At 36.7% G+C, this 18,789-nt stretch overlaps 1 protein-coding gene across 1 annotated transcript; it reads right to left on the bottom strand.

Moving 5' to 3' along the window:
• Positions 1-13,614: 13,614 nt before the first annotated feature.
• LOC140830107 (uncharacterized) lies at positions 13,615-18,063 on the bottom strand. The gene is made up of 6 exons (XM_073193391.1): positions 16,326-18,063; positions 16,108-16,160; positions 15,457-15,921; positions 14,884-15,027; positions 14,182-14,739; positions 13,615-14,016 (listed from the first exon to the last, which is right to left on the bottom strand). The coding sequence occupies exons 1-6, from the start codon at positions 18,061-18,063 to the stop codon at positions 13,615-13,617; spliced, it is 3,360 nt and encodes a 1,119-aa protein (XP_073049492.1).
• Between the last annotated feature and the right edge of the window lie 726 nt (positions 18,064-18,789).

Below are 18,789 nucleotides of genomic sequence, written 5' to 3'. Positions count from 1 at the left end.
TTGTCATCCTCAAACGGATGGACAAACTGAAGTTTTCAATATAACTTTGGGAACACTTTTGCGTGCTATTATTAAAAAGAACTTGGATTGACATTTCTATGGACTTTATTTTGGGGTTGTTGTGGATAGATTCTCTAAGATGGCACATTTTATAGCTTGTCATAAAACCGATGATGCTTCAAACATTGCGGATTTGTTCTTTAGAGAAGTCGCTAGGTTGCATGACATGCCTAGGACTATTGTTTCTCGTCGCAATGTTAGATTTTTGAGTTACTTTTGGAATAATTTATGGGCTAAACTTGGCACAAAATTGTTGTTTTCTACTACTTGTCATCTTCAAACGGATGGACAAACTGAAGTTGTCAATAGAACTTTGGGAACACCTTTGCGTGCTATTCTTAAAAAGAACTTGGATTGACATTTCTATGGATTTTATTTTGCGGTTGCCTAGGACTAAGAAGGGGATGTATTCTATTTTTGTTGTTGTGGATAGATTCTCTAAGATGGCACATTTTATAGCTTGTCATAAAACCGATGATGCTTCAAACATTGCGGATTTGTTCTTTGGAGAAGTCGCTAGGTTGCTTGGCATGCCTAGGACTATTGTTTCTGGTTGCGATGTCAAATTCTTGAGTTACTTTTGGAAAACTTTATGGGCTGAACTTGGCACAAAATTGTTGTTTTCTACTACTTGTCATCCTCTAACGGATGGACAAACTGAAGTTGTCAATATAACTTTTGGAACATTTTATAGCTTGTCATAAAACCGATGATGCTTCAAACATTGCGGATTTGTTCTTTAGAGAAGTCGCTAGGTTGCTTGGCATGCCTAGGACTATTGTTTCTGGTCGCGATGTTAAATTCTTGAGTTACTTTTGGAAGACTTTATGGGCTGAACTTGACACAAAATTGTTGTTTTCTTCTACTTGTCATCCTCAAACGGATGGACAAACTGAAGTTTTCAATATAACTTTGGGAACACTTTTGCGTGCTATTATTAAAAAGAACTTGGATTGACATTTCTATGGACTTTATTTTGGGGTTGTTGTGGATAGATTCTCTAAGATGGCACATTTTATAGCTTGTCATAAAACCGATGATGCTTCAAACATTGCGGATTTGTTCTTTAGAGAAGTCGCTAGGTTGCATGACATGCCTAGGACTATTGTTTCTCGTCGCAATGTTAGATTTTTGAGTTACTTTTGGAATAATTTATGGGCTAAACTTGGCACAAAATTGTTGTTTTCTACTACTTGTCATCTTCAAACGGATGGACAAACTGAAGTTGTCAATAGAACTTTGGGAACACCTTTGCGTGCTATTCTTAAAAAGAACTTGGATTGACATTTCTATGGATTTTATTTTGCGGTTGCCTAGGACTAAGAAGGGGATGTATTCTATTTTTGTTGTTGTGGATAGATTCTCTAAGATGGCACATTTTATAGCTTGTCATAAAACCAATGATGCTTCAAACATTGCGGATTTGTTCTTTAGAGAAGTCGCTAGGTTGCTTGGCATGCCTAGGACTATTGTTTCTGGTCGCGATGCCAAATTCTTGAGTTACTTTTGGAAGACTTTATGGGCTGAACTTGGCACAAAATTGTTGTTTTCTACTACTTGTCATCCTCAAACGGATGGACAAACTGAAGTTGTCAATATAACTTTTGGAACATTTTATAGCTTGTCATAAAACCGATGATGCTTCAAACATTGCGGATTTGTTCTTTAGAGAAGTCGCTAGGTTGCTTGGCATGCCTAGGACTATTGTTTCTGGTCGCGATGTTAAATTCTTGAGTTACTTTTGGAAGACTTTATGGGCTGAACTTGGCACAAAATTGTTGTTTTCTTCTACTTGTCATCGTCAAACGGATGGACAAACTGAAGTTTTCAATATAACTTTGGGAACACTTTTGCGTGCTATTCTTAAAAAGAACTTGGATTGACATTTCTATGGACTTTATTTTGGGGTTGTTGTGGATAGATTCTCTAAGATGGCACATTTTATAGCTTGTCGTAAAACCGATGATGCTTCAAACATTGCGGATTTGTTCTTTAGAGAAGTCGCTAGGTTGCATGGCATGCCTAGGACTATTGTTTCTCGTCGCAATGTTAGATTTTTGAGTTACTTTTGGAATAATTTATGGGCTAAACTTGGCACAAAATTGTTGTTTTCTACTACTTGTCATCCTCAAACGGATGGACAAACTGAAGTTGTCAATAGAACTTTGGGAACACTTCTGCGTGCTATTCTTAAAAAGTACTTGGATTGACATTTATATGGACTTTAGTTTGGGGTTGCCTAGGCCTAAGAAGAGGAGGGATTCTATTTTTGTTATTGTGGATAGATTTTCTAAGATGGCACATTTTGTAGCTTGTCATAAAAGCGATGATGCTTCAAACATTGTGGATTTGTTCTTTAGAGGAGTCGTTAGGTTGCTTGGCATGCCTAGGACTATTGATTCTGGTCGCGATGTTAAATTCTTGAGTTACATTTGGAAGACTTTATGGGCTAAACTTGGCACAAAATTGTTGTTTTCTAGTACTTGTCATCCTCAAACAGATGGACAAACTGAAGTTGTCCATAGAACTTTGGGAACACTTTTGCGTGCTATTCTTAAAAGGAACTTGGATTGACATTTCTATGGACTTTAGTCTGGGGTTGCCTAGGCCTAAGAAGAGGAGGGATTCTATTTTAGTTGTTGTGGATAGATTCTCTAAGATGGCACTTTTTGTAGCTTGTCATAAAACCGATGATGCTTCAAACATTGCGGATTTGTTCTTTAGAGAAGTCGCTAGGTTGCATGGCATGCCTAGGACTATTGTTTCTCGTCGCAATGTTAGATTTTTGAGTTACTTTTGGAATAATTTATGGGCTAAACTTGGCACAAAATTGTTGTTTTCTACTACTTGTCATCCTCAAACGGATGGACTAACTGAAGTTGTCAATAGAACTTTGGGAACACTTCTGCGTGCTATTCTTAAAAAGTACTTGGATTGACATTTATATGGACTTTAGTTTGGGGTTGCCTAGGCCTAAGAAGAGGAGGGATTCTATTTTTGTTATTGTGGATAGATTTTCTAAGATGGCACATTTTATAGCTTGTCATAAAAGCGATGATGCTTCAAACATTGTGGATTTGTTCTTTAGAGGAGTCGTTAGGTTGCTTGGCATGCCTAAGACTATTGATTCTGGTCGCGATGTTAAATTCTTGAGTTACATTTGGAAGACTTTATGGGCTAAACTTGGCACAAAATTGTTGTTTTCTAGTACTTGTCATCCTCAAACAGATGGACAAACTGAAGTTGTCCATAGAACTTTGGGAACACTTTTGCGTGCTATTCTTAAAAGGAACTTGGATTGACATTTCTATGGACTTTAGTCTGGGGTTGCCTAGGCCTAAGAAGAGGAGGGATTCTATTTTAGTTGTTGTGGATAGATTCTCTAAGATGGCACTTTTTATAGCTTGTCATAAAACCGATGATGCTTCAAACATTGCGGATTTGTTCTTTAGAGAAGTCGCTAGGTTGCATGGCATGCCTAGGACTATTGTTTCTTGTCGCAATGTTAAATTTTTGAGTTACTTTTGGAATAATTAATGGGCTAAACTTGGCACAAAATTGTTGTTTTCTACTACTTGTCATCCTCAAACGGATGGACAAACTGAAGTTGTCAATGGAACTTTGGGAACACCTTTGCGTGCTATTCTTAAAAAGAACTTGGATTGACATTTCTATGGATTTTATTTTGGGGTTGCCTAGGACTAAGAAGAGGATGTATTCTATTTTTGTTGTTGTGGATAGATTTTCTAAGATGGCACATTTTATAGCTTGTCATAAAACCGATGATGCTTCAAACATTGCGGATTTGTTCTTTAGAGAAGTCGCTAGGTTGCTTGGCATGCCTAGGACTATTGTTTCTGGTCGCGATGTCAAATTCTTGAGTTACTTTTGGAAGACTTTATGGGCTGAACTTGGCACAAAATTTTTGTTTTCTACTACTTGTCATCCTCAAACGGATGGACAAACTGAAGTTGTCAATATAACTTTTGGAACACTTTTGCGTGCTATGCTTAAAAAGAACTTGGATTGACATTTCTCTGGACTTTATTTTGGAGTTGCCTAGGCCTAAGAAGAGGAGGGATTTTATTTTTGTAGGTGTGGATAGATTCTCTAAGATGGCACATTTTATAGCTTGTCATGAAACCGATGATGCTTCAAACATTACGGATTTGTTCTTTAGAGAAGTCGCTAGGTTGCATGGCATGCCTAGGACTATTGTTTCTCGTCGCAATGTTAAATTTTTGAGTTACTTTTGGAATAATTTAAGGGCTAAACTTGGCACAAAATTGTTGTTTTCTACTACTTGTCATTCTCAAACAGATGGACAAACTGAAGTTGTCAATAAAACTTTGGGAACACTTTTGCGTGCTATTCTTAGAAAGAACTGGGATTGACATTTCTATGGACTTTAGTTTTTGGTTGCCTAGGCGTAAGAAGAGGAGGGATTCTATTTTTGTAGTTGTGGATAGATTCTCTAAGATGGCACATTTTATAGCTTGTCATGAAACCGATGATGCTTCAAACATTGCGGATTTGTTCTTTAGAGAATTCGCTAGGTTGCATGGCATGCCTAGGACTATTGTTTCTCGTCGCAATGTTAAATTCTTAAGTTACTTTTGGAAGACTTTATGGGCTAAACTTGGCACAAAATTGTTGTTTTCTACTACTTGTCATCCTCAAACGGATGGACAAACTGAAGTTGTCAATAGAACTTTGGGAACACTTTTCGTGCTATTCTTAAAAGGAACTTGGATTGACATTTCTATGGACTTTAGTTTGGGGTTGCCTAGGCCTAAGAAGAGGAGGGATTCTATTTCAGTTGTTGTGGATAGAATCTCTAAGATGGCACTTTTTATAGCTTGTCATAAAACCGATGATGCTTCAAACATTGCGGATTTGTTCTTTAGAGAATTCGCTAGGTTGCATGGTATGCCAAGGACTATTGTTTCTCGTCGCAATGTTAAATTTTTGAGTCACTTTTGGAAAAATTTATGGGCTAAACTTGGCATAAAATTGTTGTTTTCTACTACTTGTCATTCTCAAACAGATGGACAAACTGAAGTTGTCAATAAAACTTTGGGAACACTTTTGCGTGCTATTCTTAAAAAGAACTTGGATTGACATTTCTATGGACTTTATTTTGGGGTTGCCTAGGACTAAGAAGGCGATGTATTCTATTTTTGTTGTTGTGGATAGATTCTCTAAGATGGCACATTTTATAGCTTGTCATAAAACCGATGATGCTTCAAACATTGCGGATTTGTTCTTTAGAGAAGTCGCTAGGTTGCATGGCATGCCTAGGACTATTGATTCTGGTCGCGATGTTAAATTCTTGAGTTACTTTTGGAAGACTTTATGGGCTAAACTTGGGACAAAATTGTTGTTTTCTACTACTTGTCATCCTCAAACTGAAGGACAAACTTTAGTTGTCCATAGAACTTTGGGAACACTTTTGCGTGCTATTCTTAAAAGGAACTTGGATTGACATTTCTATGGACTTTAGTTTGGGGTTGCCTAGGCCTAAGTAGAGGAGGGATTCTATTTTAGTTGTTCTGGATAGATTCTCTAAGATGGCACTTTTTATAGCTTGTCATAAAACCGATGATGCTTCAAACATTGCGGATTTGTTCTTTAGAGAAGTCGCTAGGTTGCATGGCATGGCTGGGACTATTGTTTCTTGTCGCAATGTTAAATTTTTGAGTTACTTTTGGAATAATTTATTGGCTAAACTTGGCACAAAATTGTTGTTTTCTACTACTTGTCATCCTCAAACGGATGGACAAACTGAAGTTGTCAATGCAACTTTGGGAACACCTTTGCGTGCTATTCTTAAAAAGAACTTGGGTTGACAATTCTATGGACTTTATTTTGGGGTTGCCTAGGACTAAGAAGGGGGGGGGATTCTATTTTTGTTGTTGTGGATAGATTCTCTAAGATGGCACATTTTATAGCTTGTCATAAAACCGATGATGCTTCAAACATTGCGGATTTGTTCTTTAGAGAAGTCGCTAGGTTGCTTGGCATGCCTAGGACTATTGTTTCTGGTCGCGATGTTAAATTCTTGAGTTACTTTTGGAAGACATTATGGGCTGAACTTGGCACAAAATTGTTGTTTTCTACTACTTGTCATCCTCAAACTGATGGAGAAACTGAAGTTGTCAATAAAACTTTGGGAACACCTTTGCGTGATATTCTTAAAAAGAACTTGGATTGACATTTCTATGGACTTTATTTTGGGGTTGCCTAGGACTAAGAAGGCGATGTATTCTATTTTTGTTGTTGTGGATAGATTCTCTAAGATGGCACATTTTATAGCTTGTCATAAAACCGATGATGCTTCAAACATTGCGGATTTGTTCTTTAGAGAAGTCGCTAGGTTGCTTGGCATGCCTAGGACTATTGTTTCTGGTCGCGATGTTAAATTCTTGAGTTACTTTTGGAAGACTTTATGGGCTGAACTTGGCACAAAATTGTTGTTTTCTACTACTTGTCATCCTCAAACGGATGGACAAACTGAAGTTGTCAATATAACTTTGGGAACACTTTTGCGTGCTATTCTTAAAAAGAACTTGGATTGACATTTCTATAGACTTTATTTTGGGGTTGTTGTGGATAGATTCTCTAAGATGGCACATTTTATAGCTTGTCATAAAACCGATGATGCTTCAAACATTGCGGATTTGTTCTTTAGAGAAGTCGCTAGGTTGCATGGCATGCCTAGGACTATTGTTTCTCGTCGCAATGTTAGATTTTTGAGTTACTTTTGGAATAATTTATGGGCTAAACTTGGCACAAAATTGTTGTTTTCTACTACTTTTCATCCTCAAACGGATGGACAAACTGAAGTTGTCAATAGAACTTTGGGAACACTTCTGCGTGCTATTCTTAAAAAGTACTTGGATTGACATTTATATGGACTTTAGTTTGGGTTTGCCTAGGCCTAAGAAGAGGAGGGATTCTATTTTTGTTATTGTGGATAGATTTTCTAAGATGGCACATTTTATAGCTTGTCATAAAAGCGATGATGCTTCAAACATTGTGGATTTGTTCTTTAGAGGAGTCGTTAGGTTGCTTGGCATGCCTAGGACTATTGATTCTGGCCGCGATGTTAAATTCTTGAGTTACTTTTGGAAGACTTTATGGGCTAAACTTGGCACAAAATTGTTGTTTTCTAGTACTTGTCATCCTCAAACAGATGGACAAACTGAAGTTGTCCGTAGAACTTTGGGAACACTTTTGCGTGCTATTCTTAAAAGGAACTTGGATTGACATTTCTATGGACTTTAGTTTGGGGTTGCCTAGGCCTAAGAAGAGGAGGGATTCTATTTTAGTTGTTGTGGATAGATTCTCTAAGATGGCACTTTTTATAGCTTGTCATAAAACCGATGATGCTTCAAACATTGCGGATTTGTTCTTTAGAGAAGTCGCTAGGTTGCATGGCATGCCTAGGACTATTGTTTCTTGTCGCAATGTTAAATTTTTGAGTTACTTTTGGAATAATTTATGGGCTAAACTTGGCACAAAATTGTTGTTTTCTACTACTTGTCATTCTCAAACGGATGGACAAACTGAAGTTGTCAATGGAACTCTGGGAACACTTTTGCGTGCTATTCTTAAAAAGAACTTGGATTGACAATTCTATGGACTTTATTTTTGGGTTGCCTAGGACTAAGAAGGGGAGGGATTCTATTTTTGTTGTTGTGGATAGATTCTCTAAGATGGCACATTTTATAGCTTGTCATAAAACCGATGATGCTTCAAAAATTGCGGATTTGTTCTTTAGAGAATTCGCTAGGTTGCTTGGCATGCCTAGGACTATTGTTTCTGGTCGCGATGTTAATATTCTTGAGTTACTTTTGGAATACTTTATGGGCTGAACTTGGCGCAAAATTGTTGTTTTCTACTACTTGTCATCCTCAAACTGATGGACAAACTGAAGTTGTCAATAGAACTTTGGGAACACCTTTGCGTGATATTCTTAAAAAGAACTTGGATTGACATTTCTATGGACTTTATTTTGGGGTTGCCTAGGACTAAGAAGGCGATGTATTCTATTTTTGTTGTTGTGGATAGATTCTCTAAGATGGCACATTTTATAGCTTGTCATAAAACCGATGATGCTTCAAACATTGCGGATTTGTTCTTTAGAGAAGTCGCTAGGTTGCTTGGCATGCCTAGGACTATTGTTTCTGGTCGCGATGTTAAATTCTTGAGTTACTTTTGGAAGACTTTATGGGCAGAACTTGGCACAAAATTGTTGTTTTCTACTACTTGTCATCCTCAAACGGATGGACAAACTGAATTTGTCAATATAACTTTGGGAACACTTTTGCATGCTATTCTTAAAAAGAACTTGGATTGACATTTCTATAGACTTTATTTTGGGGTTGTTGTGGATAGATTCTCTAAGATGGCACATTTTATAGCTTGTCATAAAACCGATGATGCTTCAAACATTGCGGATTTGTTCTTTAGAGAAGTCGCTAGGTTGCATGGCATGCCTAGGACTATTGTTTCTCGTCGCAATGTTAGATTTTTGAATTACTTTTGGAATAATTTATGGGCTAAACTTGGCACAAAATTGTTGTTTTCTACTACTTGTCATCCTCAAACGGATGGACAAACTGAAGTTGTCAATAGAACTTTGGAAACACTTCTGCGTGCTATTCTTAAAAAGTACTTGGATTGACATTTATATGGACTTTAGTTTGGGTTTGCCTAGGCCTAAGAAGAGGAGGGATTTTATTTTTGTTATTGTGGATAGATTTTCTAAGATGGCACATTTTATAGCTTGTCATAAAAGCGATGATGCTTCGAACATTGTGGATTTGTTCTTTAGAGGAGTCGTTAGGTTGCTTGTCATGCCTAGGACTATTGATTCTGGTCGCGATGTTAAATTCTTGAGTTACTTTTGGAAGACTTTATGGGCTAAACTTGGCACAAAATTGTTGTTTTCTAGTACTTGTCATCCTCAAACAGATGGACAAACTGAAGTTGTCCGTAGAACTTTGGGAACACTTTTGCGTGCTATTCTTAAAAGGAACTTGGATTGACATTTCTATGGACTTTAGTTTGGGGTTGCCTAGGCCTAAGAAGAGGAGGGATTCTATTTTAGTTGTTGTGGATAGATTCTCTAAGATGGCACTTTTTATAGCTTGTCATAAAACCGATGATGCTTCAAACATTGCGGATTTGTTCTTTAGAGAAGTCGCTAGGTTGCATGGCATGCCTAGGACTATTGTTTCTTGTCGCAATGTTAAATTTTAGAGTTACTTTTGGAATAATTTATGGGCTAAACTTGGCACAAAATTGTTGTTTTCTACTACTTGTCATCCTCAAACGGATGGACAAACTGAAGTTGTCAATGGAACTTTGGGAACACCTTTGCGTGCTATTCTTAAAAAGAACTTGGATTGACAATTCTATGGACTTTATTTTGGGGTTGCCTAGGACTAAGAAGGGGAGGGATTTTATTTTTGTTGTTGTGGATAGATTCTCTAAGATGGCACATTTTATAGCTTGTCATAAAACCGATGATGCTTCAAAAATTGCGGATTTGTTCTTTAGAGAATTCGCTAGGTTGCTTGGCATGCCTAGGACTATTGTTTCTGGTCGCGATGTTAAATTCTTGAGTTACTTTTGGAATACTTTATGGGCTGAACTTGGCGCAAAATTGTTGTTTTCTACTACTTGTCATCCTCAAACTGATGGACAAACTGAAGTTTTCAATAGAACTTTGGGAACACCTTTGCCTGCTATTCTTAAAAAGAACTTGGATTGACATTTCTATGGACTTTATTTTGGGGTTGCCTAGGACTAAGAAGGGGAGGGATTCTATTTTTGTTGTTGTGGATAGATTCTCTAAGATGGCACATTTTATAGCTTGTCATAAAACCGATGATGCTTCAAACATTGCGGATTTGTTCTTTAGAGAAGTCGCTAGGTTGCTTGGCATGCCTAGGACTATTGTTTCTGGTCGCGATGTCAAATTCTTGAGTTACTTTTGGAAGACTTTATGGGCTGAACTTGGCACAAAATTGTTGTTTTCTACTACTTGTCATCCTCAAACGGATGGACAAACTGAAGTTGTCAATATAACTTTTGGAACACTTTTGCGTGCTATTCTTAAAAAGAACTTGGATTGACATTTCTCTGGACTTTATTTAGGAGTTGCCTAGGCCTAAGAAGAGGAGGGATTCTATTTTTGTAGTTGTGGATAGATTCTCTAAGATGGCACATTTTATAGCTTGTCATAAAACCGATGATGCTTCAAACATTGCGGATTTGTTCTTTGGAGAAGTCGCTAGGTTGCTTGGCATGCCTAGGATTATTGTTTCTGGTCGCGATGTCAAATTCTTGAGTTACTTTTGGAAGACTTTATGGGCTGAACTTGGCACAAAATTGTTGTTTTCTACTACTTGTCATCCTCAAACGGATGGACAAACTGAATTTGTCAATATAACTTTTGGAACATTTTATAGCTTGTCATAAAACCGATGATGCTTCAAACATTGCGGATTTGTTCTTTAGAGAAGTCGCTAGGTTGCTTGGCATGCCTAGGACTATTGTTTCTGGTCGCGATGTTAAATTCTTGAGTTACTTTTGGAAGACTTTATGGGCTAAACTTGGCACAAAATTGTTGTTTTCTTCTACTTGTCATCCTCAAACGGATGGACAAACTGAAGTTTTCAATATAACTTTGGGAACACTTTTGCGTGCTATTCTTAAAAAGAACTTGGATTGACATTTCTATGGACTTTATTTTAGGGTTGTTGTGGATAGATTCTCTAAGATGGCACATTTTATAGCTTGTCATAAAACCGATGATGCTTCAAACATTGCGGATTTGTTCTTTAGAGAAGTCGCTAGGTTGCATGGCATGCTTAGGACTATTGTTTCTCGTCGCAATGTTAAATTTTTGAGTTACTTTTGGAAAAATTTACGGGCTAAACTTGGCACAAAATTGTTGTTTTCTACTACTTGTCATTCTCAAACAGATGGACAAACTGAAGTTGTCAATAAAACTTTGGGAACACTTTTGCGTGCTATTCTTAAAAAGAACTTGGATTGACATTTCTATGGACTTTAGTTTGGGGTTGCCTAGGCCTAAGAAGAGGAGGGATTCTATTTTTGTAGTTGTGGATAGATTCTCTAAGATGACACATTTTATAGATTGTCATGAAACCGATTGTAGTGACCCGTTCCAGAATCACCTACTGAAACACCCCACTTAAAATTATTTTAAAATGAAATATAACTTGACATCAGCGGAACTTTAACTTGATCTTGCAATAACTTAGTAAATTCATCTACTACACGAGTAGTCTTATCTGAGGAAGTAGTACTATCATCCCCTTCAACATTCTTACGCTTGGTAGGCATTTCCTATATAGGTGCTCATGTTAACATGGATAGAATGAAAGAATACATCAATGGCAATGGAATAGAATCAAATGTCAATTGTTAAAATCAATAGATGCAGGATTGAAAACATACCAGATTGTCCGAGGCAGAAGAAGTCATATATGGTTCAAAGAACATTGCTCTGATACCAATTGAAACACCCCACTTAAAATTATTTTAAAATGAAATATAACTTGACATCAGCGGAAGCATTTATCGTAAAGAAAATATACTTTATATCCATTGTAACCATTTTCATAAAATACAAACCAAACAATACATAAATTCAATACATCATAAATCAAATACCCACAATACATATCATAAAATACATGATATTTTTAAAACTTTAAATGTTCAACTCACACCAATAAAACATTAACATAACCAAATAAAAGTTGTTCCATTTTCAATAGCTATATGACTTCTTCTCCTTGGACAATCTGCTTCAAATCTTTTTATTACCTGCATCACATGAAATAACTGGAATGAGATAAAACTCAGTAAGTAGAGAACTTTACATAACAAATACATATTTATATGGCTTGGCTTGAAATATCTCAATGGAAATGAAAGTGAACAATACCATCTTCAATGAACAATAATGAAAGAATAATATAGATGGTTTACCATAGCATGAATATGAAACAATAGCTCAATGATCTATAATCTGTGAATGTTATCTCTGTTAATATATATAAATATATATCGGACTGTGAGAGATAACCATGAAATGAAATGATAGTCTGTAACTTGTAATCTGTGACCTGTGAATATTATCTCTGTTGATATATAAATATATATCGGACTGTGAGAGATAATCTATGTATAGCATCTCTGTGATATATGGAAATATATACCAGGCTGTGAGAGACACTCTTCATGTGATTGGCCAATGACATGCATGAATTACTATCATTTCCTTGGATTGGAACATATGAAATTCATTGGAACAATTCATCAAACACTTTATATGCACAAAGGATTGTAGCATATGAAATTCATTGGGACAATTTATCAAACACTTGATAGGCACAATAGTTTGCTAGCTTCTTTATCAATGAAATCAATGGAATTCTTGGATCTTTGAATATATAACAATGAATATGGCATAATATAACCATAAAAGAAGCTAGACATCAATAAACATGGCTTGGATACATATATATCATGTGAGCACAAGAAATAGCTTCTACTTACAACCCAATCAACACTTGGTTGCAAAGATGACCTCAATAGAATCCCTACAACAATAAACACCATAAAAACTAAGAATTAACATCATATAAACTTAGATCTATAAAGTCAACGCATTCATCTAACCCAACAATTCTTTACAAAACCCATAAATAATTAAGATCTTACCTTGTAGCTAGCACCTAGACTAGGAGATGCTAAGATTTCCACAAAAATCCTTGAACTTGATGAAGATGAAGAAGAAAGAATTTTGGAGAAGAAAGGAGAAGTTACGTATGAGAGAAATGGGAGAAATGAAGAATGAAGATATTTCTCAATACCTTGATATAAAAATCAATTCATAACCTTAAAATTGCATTTCGGAAACACAATTTTTTCGTTTAAAAAAATGAAGCGCCGCACCCGCGCGCCTCCTTGCAGCGCGGGTGCGGGCGCTGCCCGCACAGGCAGCGCACCAGCGCTGCCTAAGGCAGCGCGGGTGCGCTGCTGTCTCGGACATGCAGCGCACCTGCGCTGCCTATGGCAGCGCGGGTGCGCTGCAGTCTCGGCACAGGCAGCGCACCGGCGCTGCCTATGGCAGCGCGGGGGCGCTGCTGCGCTGCACCGCACAGCGACGCCCGATCCGAACTCCTAAAAAATGACTTTTCTAGACTTGATATCCAACCTTTTCTTATTCCAATCAATTATTATGAATTTTTAACAACTAAATTCCATATAAAATCAAGCATAAAACCATCACCACTAGCATTCAACCATTCCCAAATCATCAACAACTAGGCTCCTATAATTTCTCTAACCCATTGACAATAACATGAACTATAATCAACACTAAAACTTGACCATATCAATATATATGAATACCCCATAATCATAACACATTAAATCACTGATCAATGAACAATAAAACTTGGGATATTACAATCTCCCCTCCTTATAAAAATTTCGTCCCCGAAATTACTTACTATCAAATAGATTAGGATAACGTTGCTTCATCTCCTCTTCCGGTTCCCACGTGGCCTCTTCAATCACTTGATTTCTCCATAAAACTTTGACAATGCCAATTTCTTTATTCCTTAACACCTTAACCTTACGATCAAGAATTTGAACCGGCTTTTCATCATAGCTTAGGTTTGGCAAAAGTTCCAATGACTCGTACCTAAGAACATGAGATGGATTCGCAATATACTTACGAAGCATGGATACATGAAATACATTATGAACTCGGTCCAAGTCCGGTGGCAAAGCAAGACGATAGGCTCGCTCTCCAATCTTATTTAGAATTTCAAATGGTCCAATGTATCGAGGACTTAACTTACCTTTCTTGCCAAATCTCATAACTCCTTTGAGAGGAGCTATCTTGATAAAAACATGATCACCAACCTCGAATGATAAAGGTCGTCTTCTCACATCGGCATAACTTTTCTGTCTAGACTGAGCTGTCTTCAATCTTTCTTGAATTAACGCCACAACATCTGCTGTTTGTTGAACCAACTCAGGACCCAACATCTTTCTTTCACCTACCTCATCCCAATATAATGGAGATCTACACTTTCGTCCATATAAGGCTTCATAAGGTGCTAAGCCAATGGAAGACTGGTAACTATTATTATATGTGAATTCAACCAATGGCAACTTGGTATCCCAACTCCCAGGGAAATCAATTGTGCAAGCTCTTAACATATCCTCAAGAATTTGAATAACCCTTTCTGATTGCCCGTCGCTTTGAGGATGGTAGGCAGTACTAAAGGCTAACTTCGTGCCCAAAGCTCGATGTAAACTTTTCCAGAACTCTGATGTAAACCTCGGATCACGATCTGACACTATAGATACCGGTATACCATGAAGTCTCACAATTTCTTGAATATATACATCGGCATATTGATTCATAGAATATGTTGTCTTGACAGGAAGAAAATGCGATGATTTAGTCAATCGATCAACAATCACCCAAATAGAATTGAAACCTTTCTGAGACCTTGGCAATCCAACCACAAAATCCATTGTGATGTGTTCCCATTTCCATTGCGGTATAGGCAAAGATTGCAATAATCCCGCCGGTCTTTGGTGTTCACTCTTAACCTGCTGACAGGTTAGACATTCAGAAACAAATACTGTAATGTCTTTCTTCATACCTGGCCACCAATAAAGACGTCGAAGATCTTGGTACATCTTGGTACCACCAGGATGTACAGAGTATGGCGCCGTGTGAGCTTCTATGAGTACCTCTCTTCGTATGTTATCACCAATAGGAACACATATTTTACCTCGAAAGGTAATCAAACCATCACGATTCACTCCAAATTCAGAAACTCCTGATAATTCTTTATTCCTTTTTAACACCAATAACTGAACATCAGACTGTTGTTCCTTCAAAATTCGATCAAACAAAGTTGAGCGGAGAACTAATGTAGATAAACGAGCCATTGTCCCTAAAGATACCAATCTTATCTCATTCCTTTGCAAATCAAGCAACAAAAATTTAGAAATCATAGCATTTAATTCTGAACTTGACTTGCGACTCAAAGCATCTGCAACCACATTAGCTTTACCAGGATGATAGCTAATGGTGCAATCATAATCCTTGACAAGTTCTAACCATCTCCGCTGCCTCATATTCAATTCTTTCTGTGAAAACAAATAACTCAAACTTTTGTGATCCGTAAAAATTTCACATTTCTCACCATAAAGATAGTGTCGCCAAATCTTTAACGCAAATACCACAGCTGCTAACTCCAAATCATGAGTAGGATAATTTTTCTCGTAGTCCTTTAACTGACGAGAAGCATAAGCTATCACTTTCCCATGCTGCATCAGTACAGCACCTAACCCCAATTTTGAAGCATCTGAATAAACAACAAAATCTTCAGTACCACAAGGAAGTACCAACACAGGGGCAGAAGTCAACTTATCTTTCAACTCTTGAAATGCTTGTTGACATGCTATAGTCCACTCGAACTTGACTGACTTACGAGTTAAACTAGTCAATGGCAATGCTATCTTTGAGAAGTTCTCTATAAACCTTCGATAATATCCTGCTAAACCCAGAAAACTTCTCACATCTGAAACTGTCTTTGGAATAGACCATTGTTGAATAGACTCAATCTTAGAAGGATCTACAGAAATTCCTTCTTTAGAAACAATATGGCCCAAAAATGCCACTTGTTCTAACCAAAATTCACATTTCTTGAACTTTGCATATAATTGTTTTTCCCTCAACAAGTTCAACACAATCCTCAAATGATCTCTATGAAGTTCTCGTGTCTTAGAATAAATCAAAATGTCATCAATAAAAACAATGACAAAGGTATCCAAATACGGTGCAAAGACACGATTCATTAAATCCATAAACACTGAAGGAGCATTGGTTAATCCAAAAGACATCACCAAAAATTCATAATGTCCATACCTCGTTCTAAAAGAAGTCTTTGATATATCCTCATTTCTCACCTTTAATTGATGATATCCTGACCGAAGATCAATTTTTGAGAATACCATTGCTCCTTGCAATTGATCAAAAAGATCATCAATCCTTGGCAAAGGATATTTATTCTTAATAGTTACCTTGTTCAGTTCACGATAATCAATACATAATCGCAATGATCCATCCTTCTTTTTCACAAATAACACTGGAGCTCCCCAAGGTGAGAAACTAGGACGGATAAAACCTTTATCTAATAGCTCCTGCAATTGATTCTTTAATTCTTTCATTTCAGTTGGAGCTAATCTGTAAGGAGCCTTAGAAATTGGAGCTGTACCTGGAATTAAATCAATAACAAACTCTACCTCTCGATCAGGTGGTAATCCAGGTACATCATCATCAAATACATCAGGATAATCCTGAACCACATCAATATCCTGTATCTGTATTTTACTTTCCTTTCTTGTATCCAAAACTGAAGCTAAATAACCAACATAACCCTTGTGCAACAATTTAGTAGCTTGAAGGCAAGAAATAATAGGGATACTTAATGAAGAGGTACCACCCACAAATAAATCCTTCTCAATATCATCTTCTAAAAATTTTACTGTCTTGCTAACACATTCAATCACAGCACGATAAGCAGACAACCAATCCATACCCAATATCACATCAAATGCAACCATTGAAATTACAATTAAATCTGCATACAACAATCTTGATCCCATCAACACAGGACAAGCCTTAATTATACTATTTGTCCAAATTTCTTCCCCAGAAGGCAACACAATATTAAATTGAACAGAAACCACAGTAGGTTCAACAGATATAGTATGCATAAACTCCTCAGATATAAAAGAATGTGTTGCACCAGTATCAATTAAGGTAAGTGCTTCTTTTCCCAAAATGAAAATATTACCTGATATGACCGAAGCATCAGGATTTGCGCCCTCCTTTGTCATTGAAAAGATTCGACCTTGCACTTTACCTTTTCCAAAAGAAAGAGGACAATTATAAACTGTGTGTCCAACTTCCTTACATCTATAGCAACGACCGCTGCCAATCAAACATTCTCCTTTGTGTGACTTTCCACACTTGGCACACAATAGTCGTTCATTATCTGTAGGAGGCATAGGAAATCTACTACGCTGATCCATCTTGCCTTTACCTTTATAACCTCCTCCTCTAACATTCACACTTGAACCCTGACCCTGACCTCTGGCTTGAAAAACTTGTCTCCTCAACTGTCTATCCTTCTCAATCTCGTGCTCATCATATTCAGCAAGCAAGGCTCTCTCCACAATTTCTTGATAATTCACTACCTTGGACATATGGACATCCCTACAAATTTCAGATTTCAAACCACGAATAAAGTGTTCACCTTTATCCTTGTCATTCTCAACAATAAAAGGAACAAACACACAACCTTCTTCAAATTTCAGTATGTACTCAGTAACAGACAAAGAAGCCTGTCTCAACTCCAGAAACTCTTTCACTTTCTTGGCCTTAATTTCCTTTGAAAAATATTTGGCATGAAATAATTCTTTAAACTCATTCCACACCAGTTCTTTAACATTAACAGTCACTTTGGTGGCTTCCCACCAAATACGAGCAGCCTTTACCAACATAAACACAGCACAACCAACTTTATCTTGATCAGAAAATTTCAAATAGTCAAAGATAGCTTCCAAAGCTTTGACCCATTCAAGAGCTAATAATGGATCAGGACCACCAATAAAATCAGGAGGATTCATCCTCCTGAAACGATCATAAGCACCATTTTCAGAATTATTTGTCGCGCCTTGAATTCTTTCTTGTGCTTGACCTTGAATCGTAGTTTGCATAGTCAATAACTGTTGGATCTGATCACCATGAACTTTAACTTGATCTTGCAATAACTTAGTAAATTCATCTACTACACGAGTAGTCTTATCTGAGGAAGTAGTACTATCATCCCCTTCAACATTCTTACGCTTGGTAGGCATTTCCTATATAGGTGCTCATGTTAACATGGATAGAATGAAAGAATACATCAATGGCAATGGAATAGAATCAAATGTCAATTGTTAAAATCAATAGATGCAGGATTGAAAACATACCAGATTGTCCGAGGCAGAAGAAGTCATATATGGTTCAAAGAACATTGCTCTGATACCAATTGAAACACCCCACTTAAAATTATTTTAAAATGAAATATAACTTGACATCAGCGGAAGCATTTATCGTAAAGAAAATATACTTTATATCCATTGTAACCATTTTCATAAAATACAAACCAAACAATACATAAATTCAATACATCATAAATCAAATACCCACAATACATATCATAAAATACATGATATTTTTAAAACTTTAAATGTTCAACTCACACCAATAAAACATTAACATAACCAAATAAAAGTTGTTCCATTTTCAATAGCTATATGACTTCTTCTCCTTGGACAATCTGCTTCAAATCTTTTTATTACCTGCATCACATGAAATAACTGGAATGAGATAAAACTCAGTAAGTAGAGAACTTTACATAACAAATACATATTTATATGGCTTGGCTTGAAATATCTCAATGGAAATGAAAGTGAACAATACCATCTTCAATGAACAATAATGAAAGAATAATATAGATGGTTTACCATAGCATGAATATGAAACAATAGCTCAATGATCTATAATCTGTGAATGTTATCTCTGTTAATATATATAAATAT

This window comes from Primulina eburnea, chromosome 4 (assembly GCF_022965805.1).
Source record: "Primulina eburnea isolate SZY01 chromosome 4, ASM2296580v1, whole genome shotgun sequence".
NCBI classification, from domain to species: domain Eukaryota; kingdom Viridiplantae; phylum Streptophyta; class Magnoliopsida; order Lamiales; family Gesneriaceae; genus Primulina; species Primulina eburnea.
This window is presented reverse-complemented; position numbering and strand designations above follow the sequence as displayed.